The sequence below is a fragment of the Marmota marmota genome, unplaced genomic scaffold (assembly GCF_001458135.2).
Source record: "Marmota marmota marmota unplaced genomic scaffold, marMar, whole genome shotgun sequence".
In the NCBI taxonomy this organism is placed as follows: domain Eukaryota; kingdom Metazoa; phylum Chordata; class Mammalia; order Rodentia; family Sciuridae; genus Marmota; species Marmota marmota.
The window spans coordinates 38633639-38648202 of record NW_025999853.1 but is presented as its reverse complement, the minus strand read 5'-3'; the positions used below and the strand labels follow the sequence as shown (position 1 = coordinate 38648202).

General features: G+C 35.7%; 1 protein-coding gene across 1 annotated transcript in view; it reads left to right on the top strand.

Annotated features, from left to right (window-relative positions):
- The first annotated feature begins 907 nt into the window (after positions 1–907).
- The window catches only part of Nup107 (nucleoporin 107), a 45891-nt gene continuing 32234 nt past the window's right edge, over positions 908–14564 (top strand). Inside the window, exons 1-8 of the mRNA XM_048808302.1 lie at positions 908–1051; positions 2628–2719; positions 3201–3287; positions 3884–3999; positions 6262–6406; positions 8612–8715; positions 9873–10000; positions 10685–10733. Of these exons, the coding sequence (XP_048664259.1) occupies positions 1044–1051; positions 2628–2719; positions 3201–3287; positions 3884–3999; positions 6262–6406; positions 8612–8715; positions 9873–10000; positions 10685–10733 (729 nt within the window). The 5' untranslated portion in view covers positions 908–1043. The remainder of the gene's footprint in view (positions 1052–2627; positions 2720–3200; positions 3288–3883; positions 4000–6261; positions 6407–8611; positions 8716–9872; positions 10001–10684; positions 10734–14564) is intronic.

Genomic DNA, 14564 nt, shown 5'->3' with positions numbered 1-14564 from the left:
GGATTAAAGCAGAAGGAAGGTAATTATCATGCAGATTGAAAGTGTCCTATTTGGAAAATTTGATTCTCCCTTTGTCCTGATTTCTTTGAAATTTGGATCATTTAGTTTTGGTTCTAGTGAGATGGAACTTTAGTAGGAGTGACTCTGTTTTGATGAGTTTGGTCTGTCGGAGCCCAATGCAGGAGTTTGGTCCAAAACAAAGGCATCCTGTAATTTTTATTTAACGATTACAACTACACTATAACATCAGGTTTATTAGATTAACTATTAATAGAAATCTACCATTATTTTTGTAATCTGGTCAGTTAATAAACTGTCACTGCTTTCAAATTGGGCAAAAAAAAAAAAAAGAAAGAAAGAAAATATTGACTGATTCCTTCAGGACCAGAATATACTACTTTCTGCCTAGACAGCACTTTCTTCTATGCTTGCTTTTATACGTTTCAAGATAAGCGATCCTATTTTCAATGAGCAAAAATACCAGGTAAGAAACAAACAACAACTGTGGAAAACAATTTTTAAAACTGTACATTGGGGTTGTACCACAATTCAGAGGTGAGTGCTCTGAAACAGAGACATTTGAAGTGTGGGACAGACCTCTCATGTCTAAATTCCAAGTCCAAGTTCTTTCTGCCGAAGAAAATCAGGAAATGACTTAGACATTCTTCCACACCATCAGTATATTTCATGTTTCCCAAGAACACCCCAAGGTGTGAACCACTCCCACCAAGCCAGGGTCAGGCAAAGCTGCAGTCCAGCGTCCGGAATAAATCCCGCCCCCGGCCCGCCCCGGCCCAGCTACGCAGAGACACGCATTGGCAAACTTCGCGCCTGCGCCCACGGACCTGTTACTGTTGGTGGGAGTCGCGCATGCGTCAGGTAGGAACTTTGTTTCTTCTGTCCCACACCTTTTTCTTTCAGGCTGGGTTAGTTAGGGAGCGCTTCCGGGTCAAAGGGTTTGCTTCCGGAGAGCGGGAAGGCTGAAACGCGGTGTTTTAACTGGAGCCCAGTTTGCAAGTTTCTGAGTGCAGAAGACAGTAGCCATGGACAGGTCAGTCCTGATGGTGACGACTGGACCCAAAGTCTTGTCCCTCTTGCCTGTTAGCGGAACGAAGTAAATAAAACCAGGCTTCCAGAGGAAGCCGGGGAGGTCCGGGTGGCTGCTTACAGGACTCTTTTCCTGGCCGGGAGATTTGGCAATTGATGAAGGACAGGCCGCCTGGCTTGGGCGGAGCAAGGGACACCAATAAAGATAATCTTATGTTTCTACCGCTACTCTGCGTTCTATTTGGCGCTTTCTCACAACTGTGTTCACTTGTGAGGTGGGCGGGGTATGTGGTAGCTGGGCAGTGGGAATGCTAAGTGATCAGCCCGAGATCACAAAGCCAGTCAGTGACAGTAATGAGATCTCAGCCTATACCTTATGATTAAAAAGTGTGCCAGCAGAGGCTGGGGCTGTAGCTTAGTGGAAGAGCGCTTGCCTAGTATGAGTGAGGCACTGGGTTCGATACTCAGCACCACATTAAAAAAATAAATAAATAAAGTAAAGGCATTCTGTCCATCTAAACTACAAAATATATATATATATCTTTAAAGTCAGCATGAGATAGAGTGCCTTCTAATGACCTGATGATTATGCTAGTAGCCTCAAAGTTTCAAGATTCTTACCTTCAGGGAATTTATCGTGTAGCAGTGAAAATGGTGTTGTACTGCACTATGGTAAAAGAAATGAAGGAGCCAGCAAGTCTCTCTGACACGGGAGGTATTAGGAAACTTCTCAAAGAAAGTAATTTTCTAGCGGTTTTTGAATAATAATGGTGCATTGTCAAGACCCAAAACTTGAAGCCAGGCTCTGTGGTGTATACCTGTAATCCCAGCTACTTGGAGGCTGAGGCAGGATGACACAAATTGGAGACCACATGGGCAATTTAGGGAGACCCTGTCTCAAAATAAAAGTAAAGGGGCTAGAGTTATATAGTTCAGTGATAGAGCGCTTGCCTAGCATATGTGAGTTTTAGAGTGTAGTCCCCAGTAATCCTCACCCCCCAAAAGAGAGAGATTTCTTCAATTAAGGAACTTCTTGATCCACCAGGAGAAGAAAGATTTACTTTCATGAAGCAATTATATAAAACAATGTTATATATTCCAGTGTTGAAATAGGACAAAGTAATATACTGAGTGCTATAAACTCAAAGTCTTTTTTTAGTTAAGACTATAAAGAATAAGGATTTGGAGCAGGAGAGGATTTTTAATTATTTATTTGTTTTGATACCATGGATTGAACTCAGGGGCACTCAACCACTGAGCCACATTCCCAGTCCTATTTGTGTGTGTGTGTGTTTTATTTAGAGACGGGGTCTCCCTGAGTTGCTTAGTGCCTCCCTGTTTCTGAGGTTGGCTTTGAACCCAAACCCACAGTCCTCCTGTCTCAGCCTCCCACTGAGCCACATCTCCAGCCCTTTTTATTTATTTTTTTATTTTGTGAGAGGGTCTTGCTAAATTGCTGAAGCTGGTCTCGAACTTGGGAATCTCCTGCCTCAGCCTCCAGAGTGGCTGTGATTATAGGAATGTGCCCCTACACCTGGCAGCAAATACTATATTAAAAGAATTTAATTATACTGTTTTAGGAGTGGCTTTGCGGAGATGTCATCCCCTGTGATCCGCGAGGCAGAGGTGACACGGACTGCTCGGAAACAGAGTGCACAAAAAAGAGCCTTAAGTATCCTTTGCATTTTAAGGATCGGTATACAATTGCAGCATGTTTTGAATCAATGTTGTAGGATTTTCTTTTTATGAGCGGTATTAAACATTATCTGTAATAAAATACTGTAGAAGTTAGTTTTGTTCATTCCATAGATATTTTATTTGGTCAACATAATGCTCTCACTGAAATTCAATGAGATTAATATTTATGTTTCCTTGATAAAATGTTCTATTTTACTGCTATGTTATAGTTAGAATTTCTTTTTTTAATTTGAAATTTTGGCTGCAAACTCTTAAGATTGATATATAATCTAAGACATCAGAATTTGAATGACGGGAAATTAGTTACTTATAACTTGGATTAAAAAAAAAGGTAGCCACAAAATACATGTTCTTGAAAAATTTATTTATACATTTTGTGTGGTAAAGCTATGGTTAATTCTTATGGTTAATGATCTTTTCTCCACATGGCAAACTTTTCTTAACTCTTCCTGAAGTCCGGGCTTCTCAAGATGAAAATTTTGGAAATACTACACCAAGAAACCAAATTATCCCACGAACTCCCAGTTCATTTCGACAGCCTTGTAAGATTGTTTTTGTTTTAAAGCATTTAATAATAACAATAGTTAAAATAGCAAATATCATTTATTGTGCACATAATAAACATTTGATTTTAATCATATAAGCACAAATAATAATGATTACAGTTATTTGTCGAACTCTTACTATGAACAAGACATTGTTCTTCACATAAATACACAGTAACTATGACAGTGTTATCTCTATTTTACAACTATCACTAGAAGTGATAGTTAGAGAAGTTAAAATGAGTAATAAATTCCATATGTAATGGAACAAAGATTAAAACATTAATCTGTTTAAAGCACACACCCTCTTATACTGTGCTGCCTCAGTATGCTTTATAAAATTGGAATATGAAGGATTTTTAACTGAGCAGTTACAGTATAATGAAAGCATCTCCACTGTATAAAATTTTTCCTGATAGACTTAGTATCTTAGTAAGTTAAATCTTTATAGATGTGTTAATATTTAAAGTATTTATTTGGCTAGGATCCAAATAATTAAAAATTGGAAAATTATTCTTTACTGTTTGCTTGCTTTGTTTTGGTGACCACTACTCCCACAACTTGGGTTCTTTTTATTAACTTCTTGTTTGTAGTTACTCCACCAAATCGAAATTTTCTAAGGCATCCAGATGTTTCCTCCATTCTTGGAACAGGAGGGAGGTCTCCCCGGCTTACACAGTCTTCAGGATTCTTGGGAAATCTGTCCATGGTATGTATAAAATTAGTGCTGACTGGGTACAGTGGCACATTCCTATAATCCCAGCTACTCACAAGGCTGAGGCCGGGAAAAACCCCACAAACATTCAGTCACAGAAGTGATCTATGTTGTGAGAGTATAAGGAGAATTTGACTAAATTTGTATTTTGTACTCAAGGGGTAAAATAGAAAACCTTTGAAAAATTAGATGGGATGGATGGCTCTTTAGAACTTATAATGTTATAGTATTGAAAATAGGAGAAGAGATGTTATATAAACTGATGCAGAATGGCTTCACCTAGGTATTAAAAATATCCTATTTTTTAAAAAGAAAGTGTTGCCAAGAAGAAGGAAACAGAGGTTTTTGTTGGAGTAGAAGAGTATTATGGCACATTTAGTTCCAAAAACAAGATAAAAATGGTTCTATCCTTGGCTCTGTGCTTTATTAAACAGCCAGAATTTTTTTTTTTTTTTTTTTTTTTTTTTGTACCAGGATTGAACCCAGGGTGTTTAACTACTGAGCCACATTTCCAGACCTTTTTATTTTTTATTTTGAGACAGGCTCTCACTGGGTTGCTAAGGCTGGACTTGAACTTGCAATCCTCCTTCCTCAGCCTCCCAAGTTGCTAGTATTATAGGCAAGTGCCACCATACCTGGCCAGGCACAGAGATTTTTATTTTCATGTGAAATTGTCTAAGTGTATTCTGAAGAGTAGTTTTGCCTGTTAAACCTCTCCTTATTAAAGGTAAAATCCATCGTTCTATTTATTTATTTATTTTTAAGTGTGGTGGTAGGGATCAAACTCAGGACCTCATGCATGATAACCAGGCACTCTACCAATGAACTACACTCTCAGCCCCAAATCCATCTTTAATATTTATTATAGCATTGGGGCTAGAAATATAGCTCAGTGGAAGAATGTGTGCTTAGCCTGCACAAGGTTTTGAGTTTGTCCTCCCTGGCACTACAAAGGAAAAAAGAAAGGATAAAAAAAATATACTGTCCTTATGAAACTTATTTATTTTGACAGTGGTTTTTTTTTTTTTTTTCAATTTTTGTTTTGTTTCACTTAAAAACATGAATAAATTGCCTGCTTTTGGATTTAAGCAAAAGAAAAAGTGTACTGCTTCAGATCTATAAGATTAATAGTACAAATTTTTCTCTTTTATAGTAGAGGTATTTTCCTGATTTTTCCCAATTTGTATGTCAGTCATGAGAGATAGTACTGGGTATAGGTTTCTCTGAATTAAATAAAATTAATTGCTTTAATATTTTTACCATATGTCTACTGCGAAGATTTGATTGTAGACCAAAGTACTTTCTTGCATTTCCTCTACATCAGAATTTCCAGATACAGCCTTTTCATATATAGATACTTCAGTTTCTGTCTCTGAGTTATAAGGATACTTTTTTTGGCATATATTACTGTTAACACATGTAACTAACACAGTAATTCGTTATCATTTCAGACATCCATTTTATATCACTATTGCTTAATGACAAGGATGCTTTCTGAGAAATGCACTGTTGGGTAATTTTGTTGTCATGATCATAGAGTGTACATATCAAACTAAGATGCTAGAGTGTCACTGGGTGATATGGTTTTGTACAACACGGTCATTTATGTATTGTTTATGGAGCATAATATATATATAATGACTGTAGACATTGTAGTACATATTTCAGTAAGTGCTTGAAGTTCCTGTTCTATCAAAATTTTTGTTGTTTTGTTTAAATCAGAATCCAGAAAAGGTGAACACATTAGACATTTATGTATCTTTAAGTTTTCTAATGTGTAGTTCCTCATCTTTTTTTTTTTTAATTACTATTAATTTGTTACAGAAACTGCATTATTTGTCCTGTACAGGTCCCCAAAAGTAAAAAATTGAGGTGAACTTACATGTAGGACTTTATTTTACCTACTAATAAGAGCATAAATTTTACAAAGTGTAATCTTCATTGACTTTTTTTTTTAAATATTTTTTATTTTATTTTTATGTGGTGCTGAGGATCGAACCCAGTGCCTCACACATACTAGGTGAGCGCTCTACCTCTTAGCCACAACCCCAGCCCCTTCATTGACTTTTTTTAAAGGCATGAAATAATACATTGGAAAAAACAATTTAAAAACCCATGGATTCTTTAACAAAATAAACCCTGTTGGCTATCTTTTTAAAAGTGAAAATCATATATGTAAGGTTTCAGTATTTTTTAACTTTATTTAGTATTAAAATATTTATTCACCTAATAACAATAGCTCCATTGCTTTTCAAGGTAACTAATCTGGATGACAGTAATTGGGCAGCTGCATTCTCATCACAGCGTTTAGGGCTCTTCACAAACACAGAGCCGCACAATGTAACAGAGGATGTAAATCTCAGTGCCGTTATGTTACGTGAAGATGATCCTGGAGAAGCTGGTAAAATGGCTTTTAAGTTTTATGACAAAGTAGCTTTTCACTTTACAAAGGTCAAGGAAACTATCTCCTGTTCCTGAACATTATTAAATACTTTTTTGGTTGGGGGGAGTGCCATAAATTTTTTTTTTTTTTCCCAAAATACTGAAGACTAGAAGTCAAAGATATTGGCAGGGGTTACTTTCTTTTAAGATTTCTCTCCTTGGCTTACAGGTGGCCGTTTTCCTCCCATGTTTTTACATAGTTTTCCTTCTATGTATAACATTGTTATGTAGGTTTTTCATTACTTTAGCATCATAAGCTAGCACTCATAGATGAGTGCTAGTCAATGTGCTTACCAGTAAGCATTAACTTATATAATACCATGGTCCTTTCCATAGTCTATTAAAGAGGTAATCATTCCCATTTTAGAGGAAAGGAAACTGCTACTCACAGGGGTTAAATTAGCTTGCTTAAGATCACCTGGCTAGGAAGTAATGGCAACTGGATTTGAAACTAAGCAGTTAGATTTCAGAGCCCTGCTCTTAATACTTCGGTAACCACTATTTTCTTGTAGCATTTGCTAGTAATATGTACCCAGGTATAGAGTGACTTAAAAATACTTTCTTAAAAATACTTTCTCCTTAATCTACAAAATAGAAGAATACCTTAAATAGTGTACAATACTATACTAAAGTGTATGTATTTCCCCTGAGTAGAACATATTAGTGTCCAGTATAACTCTTAGCTACTTTGATATGGAAAACTTAAAATACAATTCAGGTGTTCTAAAATTTGAACCATATACTGGGTTTTTTGTAACGATTGTCAATAACACAGAAAAGACTAATAACTACTACATCTTTGGAATCTTAAAAGACTTACACGTAACAAAAGAAAAATAAACTGGACTATATCAAAAGTTTAATCTTTCATGTATCAAAAGATATAATCAATAGAGCAAAAATCAGCTAGGATGTAATGAAAAAATATTTTAAATATATATCTGATGAGTTCATATCTAAAATGTATACATATATAAAACTCCCATAACTTAACAATAAAACATTAATTTGGTTAAAAAAAAATAGGCAAATCTAGGCGGCACAGTGGTGCACACCTGTGATCCCAATTACTTATGAGGATGAGGCATAAGGATTGCAGTCAAGACCAGCCTGGTTCTTGATTAGTTAAACCCTGTCCCAAAATAACATAAAAAGGTCTAGGGACATGGCCTATTGGTAAGCACTAATAGCTCATGTGACCTGGGTTCATTCCCCAGTACCACCCCCTTCCCCCCAAAAAAGGCAAAATCTTGAATAGACATTTCTTAAGAGAATATATGTACATAGCCATTAAGCACATGAAAATATACTCAACATCATCATAATCATTATAGAAATGTAAATTGAAACCATAAAATAACAACTATTGACAAATATAGAGAAATCAAAACTCTTGTGTACCGTTGTATTGGTGTGAATGTAAAATAGTACAGCCTCTGTGGAAAACAGTTTGGCAATTCCTCAAAAAACTAAAAATAATAATATTATTCACAGTACCTATTATCCATTTTTAGATGAATGGAAGAATAAAATATAGTACTTACATAAAATAGAATAGTTTTCAACTAAAAATGAAAGACATTCTGACATGTATTACAGCATGGATGAACCTTGAGGATGTTATGCTAAGTGCAATAAGTCAGTTTCAAAAAGACAAATATTGGGGCTGGGGTTGTGGCTTAGTAGCATGTGCAAGGCATTGGGTTTGATTCTCAGCACTGCATATAAATAAATTAAATAAAGATCCATCAACAACCAAAATATATATATATATATATATATATATATATATATATTTTTTTTTTTTTAAAGACAAATATTGTATTATTATACTTAAAAGAAGTACTTAGAGTAGTCAGACTTCACAGAATAGAATGATGGTTGCTAGGGGCTTGAGAAATACAGGATGGGCATTTGTAATGTATATTTTTTTGCTAAGTGCAAATTTGTAATGTATATTTTACTGATTAAAATGTTTTAGGACTAGGATGTAGCTGAGTGGAAGAGCACTTGCCTAGCATGTAGAAGGCCCTGGGTTGGATCCCAGCACCGCAAAATAAATAAATAAATAAACAGCAGTGAAAAGAAAATTATTGTTTGTGTTTTCAAACAGAATTACCTAAAGTATGTCCTTTTTCTTTGTTTTCTTTTTAATGTGTTTTAGCATCCATGAGTATGTTTTCTGATTTCCTGCAGTCGTTTTTGAAGCACTCTTCAACTACAGTTTTTGACCTTGTGGAAGAGTATGAAAATATTTGTGGTAGTCAGGTAAACTAATTTTACTGCATCAAGGTCAAATTTCCGGACTTTTAGTTTTATTGAACAGTATGAACCTGTTACTTTCCATACTAATTTTAAAAGAAATGTCTTAGGAGCCAGGTGCTATGGCTCATGCATTGAGGCATAAAAGTAGGCATACTTTGGAGGCTCAGGCAGGAGGATCAAAGACAACCTGGAAAACTTTAGCAAGACCCTATGTCAAAATAAAATTTTAAAAAGAGATGGGGATGAACCTCAGCGCAAGAGCCCTTGATTCAATCCTCAGTAACACAAACAAACAAACAAAAAAATGCTTTAGGGGTGCAGTGGCAGGAGAGACAGGGCGGTCAGCCAGAGCATCTCTGCTTTTTATATATTGAAGGCCCATAATAAGATTTCTTTGGAGGAACAAAAGAAATCTGCTTAAAGAAAATAAAAAATGTACAGAGAATTCAATATTCAACAACAAGAAAACAGTTGAAGTTTTAAAAATGTACCTTGGCTGCTGTTGTTGAACCTGAAATCTAAAGTTAATTAATCCCCACCACCCCTGTACTGGGAATTGAACCCAGGGGCAGTATGTCACTGAACTACATTTCCAGTCCTTTTTAAAATTTTTTTTATTTTGTGACAGGGTCTTGCTAAATTGCTAAGGCTAGCCTCCAACTTGTGATCCTCCGCTTCAGCTTCTCGAGTTGCTAGAATTACAGGCATGTACAACCATGCCTGGCTATAAAAGTATGTTAAACTCATATGTATATACTCACATAAATATACCTTGCCCTAAATTTGGGTCATTTCTAGTGGGAATGTTATATTATGTTCAATTCAGAAAGACAGAAATAGGTTAGACCTCATGCTTGGTATGTGCCTTCAATTCCAGTGACTTGGGAGGCTGAGTCAGGAGGATTGCACATTTAAGGCCAGCCTCAGCATCTTAGACACTGTCTCAAAGTAAAAAATAAAATGAACTAGGATTTGGCTCGGTGGTAGAGTGCCCCTGGGTTCAATCCTCAGTACGCCCCCGCCCAAAAAAAATGTAGAATAGGAAAGATTTATAATATGTATATATACATTTAGCACTGTGTACTTGAAGAACTCAAAGTTACTTAAAAACTCAAAATTTTAGAAAATTAACCTCTTTAAATTTTATGGTTTTAATTCAGGTGAATATACTGAGTAAAATAGTGAGCCGAGCAACCCCTGGACTGCAAAAGTTTTCAAAAACAGCCAGTATGCTGTGGCTTCTTCAACAGGAGATGGTCACATGGAGGCTGCTAGCTTCTTTGTATAGGTAAAATTGTATAGACTTTATAAATGAAATGAACATAAGGTAACAAACCAATAGGAAAATTAATTTGTAAGTTAGAGTAAGATGAGTTTGGAAATAAATTTTGCCATTTTTGAGGCTTATCATTTCTAATATAGCTGTCGGGTGAATTACAAGAAAAGAAAGGGCTTTCAGATCATAAAGCTGGTGACTAAAAAAAAATTTGGCTATGTATAAAGATTTAAGGAAAGTGCTAAAAATAGAGCAATACTTAGATGAAGATAGATTTAGAAAAAGAACTGAAAGGTATACTTTATATAATGGAAGTTTGAAAAAAGTTAATCAGGTTTTCTATCTCATGCTCAGTGGTTTTCGCTTTTTACTGTTGCTTTCCATGCTGATGAGAAAATAAAGAAAATCATATTACTCTTATTTTTCCATATAGAAAAGGTATATGCATTAGCAGGTAGTCATTAGAGACCTTTTTGTAGTGTATATTTTTAGTAAACACCAGTTTTGTTCAGGTGTCAAATTCAACAGGCATTTACTACTCTTCTCTTGTATTCAAAGTTTAGTGATTAAGTAAATTGGAAACTCATTTGTTAGTGACAGAATGCATGTGTTCACATGCAGTAGCTTAAAAGGTGAATTCATACATTCATTCATGTAAAATTAAGACCTTTTCATTTTGTGTTATTTTTTCCTTAGGGACAGAATACAGTCTTCATTAGAAGATGAAAATATGTTTGCAATTGCTGTAAGTTTTATATTAGTTTTTTTCCTTTATAGATGCTTAAAAATTAAAATGTTTTTTAGTCATAAGATGTGATATTTCAACACTCCATCATGAATTTCTGCATTTAAAAAATTTTACAAGTACATAAAAGATTACAACTTGGTAAAATGATCAAATACTGATTTACATTACAGACTATAGGTAAAAGTCCTTCTTTATCTTCCTGACTATTCAGCATACCAATTTGGTTTGTATCCTACCAGATATTTTTCTGTGCAACTTTATACATACACATTTTCTCGCATATAAGTTGTTTTTTTAACATACAGTTTAATTTCATTTATATATTATACTGAGTACTTTTGAGTTATATTTCTTAATTATTGTGTCAATTCATATAAGTTTACCTTATTTTTTCATGGAAAATCAGAATATAAAGATGCCATAAGCATACATTTCCTGCTGGACAGGTTTAGGATGTTTCCAGTATTTTTGCTATAGTAGTCAATAATGCATTTGAAAATTCTTTTTCATGCTTATTTGTGTATTCCAGTATTTCCTATATTTTCAGAAGTACATTCCTTGGGCCAAAATTTGAGATTGTCATTACTTAATATGCCAGTTCTTATTCTTCATTAATAGTTTATGAAAATGTTTATTCTGGTGACATATTAGCAATCATTTGATATTCCCAACTGGGAAAATATCTCATTTTAATTTGTAAATCCTTAGTCACTAGTGAAATGTCATGTTTTTTCATTCACACCATATGTATTTATGAATTTGCATTCATATCCTTGGCTTATTTCCCTATTATTTATTTTCTTACTAATCCTTTTTTTATACATGTTAGCAATATTTTTCTGTTACTTGTTTTCTAACTCTATGAGTTCTTTTCCATTTTCATCTGATCACATGTCTTATGTTTTCCTTTTGCAAGCATTATCTTGTGTCGCATAAGGAAGGCCTTTCCTGTTTCACTTTATTTATTTATTTATTTATGCTGAACCTAGGAGTGCTTAACCACTGAGCTACAACCTGGCCCTTTTTTGTAATTTAGTTAGAGACAGGGTCTTGCTGAGTTGCTCAGGACCTCAATAAGTTGCTAAGGCTGGCTTTGAACTTACAATCCTCCTGCCTCAGCCTCTGGAGCCTCAACCACTGGGATTACAAGTATGTTCCACCACATCTGGCTAATTATTTATTTGTTTGTATGTTTATTTATTAGTAAAGCACCCCTGGGTGAGTTGAGCACTCTGGATTCAATCTCTAGTACCTCATTAAAAAAAAAAAATTCACTGTTTCCTCCTAAATTTAACTTTTTTAAAAAAGTCAAAAGCTTACATAATAAGTTGTTGTTTTTGTTTGTTTTGGAGAGAGAGAGAGAATTTTTTAATATTTATTTTTTGGCAGACACAACATCTTTGTTTGTATGTGGTGCTGAGGATCGAACCCGGGCCGCACACATGCCAGGCGAGCACGCTACCACTTGAGCCACATCCCCATCCCAACATAATAAGTTCTTGAATTTATCCAGTCTGAGTTTGTCTATAAAGTAGGCGAGAAATTTAACTTTTTTCAAGTAAATATTCATTTATCCCAACAAACCAACCTTTCTTCACTGATTTGTAAGGCTAACTTTATAATATACCCAATCATATTTATACATGGAAGTTTTTGAATTGATTGATTCATTTGAAAGCCAGTACTATACAAAATGATTTACTCTAACTCAAGAAATTTTAATATCTGGGTAGGATAAGTCCCCTCTCCCATTTATAAGTACAGTTTTGGCTATATTTTGCATAGTATTTCCCTTGACAAACTTTACACTTTCCATTTTTAAAAAATCTTCAATGGTATGTTTATTGAAATAATAGTGAATTTGTAGATTAATTTGGGGAAAAATGTTATGTTTACCATATTGAGTGTTCCCATTTGTAAGATGGTATCTCTTTCCATTCAGATCTTTCATATAGGTCTTGTGGTCTTCTCTATAAAGTTCTCTGTGAATCCTACTATAAATGGATTCTCTTATATTTTCTAATTAGTTATTACTGTCAAATGGAAAGTTACTGATTTATGTGTAGCATTCTTATTTGCCATCTTTCTGAGCTCTCTTACCATCTCTAATAGTTTTTCCTTTTGATTTTATTGGATACTCTATATCTTTAGTAATCATCTACAAATACTAAGTTTACCTTACTCCTTTATAGTCATTATCCCTCTTTCTTTTTTTGGTTTTGGGGGTGGCAGGTACCAGGGATTGAACTCAGGGGCACTCGACCACTAAGCCATATCCCCAGCCCTGTTTTATATTTTATTTAGAGACAGGGTCTCACTAAGTTGCTTAGTGCCTTACTTTTGCTGAGGCTAGCTTTGAACTGGTGATCCTCCTGCCTGAACCTCGGAGCCGCTGGGATTATAGGTGTGTGCCACCATGCCCGCTGGCTCTCTATTTATTTTTGTTGTTGTTGGTACTGGGGATTGAACATGAGGGCCTTTACCACTGAGCTATATCCCCATACAACATCGAATTATATCACTAATAGCAAACATTCTTTTCTTGTTCCTGAAAAGAATGCTTCTGTTTCATCCTTACATTTGATGGTTCACCACAGATTAAGAATATTTTTTCCTCCTAATTTACTAAGACGGAAAGGGTATTGAATGCAGTCAAATGTTTTGTTTTGTTTTGTTTTAGCTTCTATAGATCCACCATGCGGCCAGCGCAATGATGAGGTTCTTGGCATAAAAGTTAGCTAGAAGAGATCGAAATAAAACACACAGACTCAGTTACCTTATTTCTATTGCCAGGTCCGAGACGGCTCCCCTCTCTGGTTCCCTCCTCTAACTGCCCAGCAGGGCAGCAAGGATTACTCAGGGCTAGCAGGAGAGAGAGAGAGTGAACACGCCTGGGAGTAGCTTTTTATTGGGGAACAAGAGATTCAGGGGATAATTCCATCCAATGAAGGTTGAGGGGGGACTGCACTCCAAGGTCAGGGTCAGTGGTCAGTCACACCCCCACACGGACGGGTTCTCTCATCAGGAGAGGGCCGGGAAAATTCCGACACAGCCAGAAGCCTCAGGCCCAAACCGGGAGTCGCCCAGTCACGCATGAGAATGGCTCTCCACATATAGATACTTGCTTTACTTTATTAGTGCAATAACTTGTAATAATAGTTTCACTAATATCAGATTATCTCAGGGTAAGCTGTCAGTCATATTGTATTCCTAAATATACTAATAAATTCTGTTAGCTAATATTTGATTTAGGACTTCCCTAAGTATGGTTTCTTCCTTTCTTTCTTTTTGGTAACATTATCATCCTTTTGGTGTCTAGAGTCCTGCTGCCTCTCCAGAACATGTTCAGAAATCTTCCATCTTTTTTTGTGTCCTGTTGAAGAATGTAAAATTATTTGTTCTTTGAAGTCTTAAAAAAACATGCCTGTATCCAGCACTCAGGGCTGAGGCAGGAGGATCAGTTGAGCCCATGAGTTCAGACTAGCATGAGCAACAGTTTAGTGAGAACCCATCTCAAAAACAAAACATTGAGACCAGATGCCTTCTGAGGGTTTAATTATTTATCTTTTGATTTAAAAAGTAATTGAGCCTAGCACAGTGGTGCACACCAATAATCCCAGCAGCTCCAGAGACTGAGGTAGGAGGATCTCAAGTTCAAAACCAGCCTCAGCAAAAGCAAGGTGCTAAGCAATTCGGTGAGACCATGAGACCCTGTCTCTTAATAAAATACAAAATAGGGCTAGGGATGGGGCTGAATGGCAGAATGCCCCTGAGTTCAATCCCCAGTACACTCCCCTACCCCTACCCCCGCAAAAAAAAAAAAAAAAA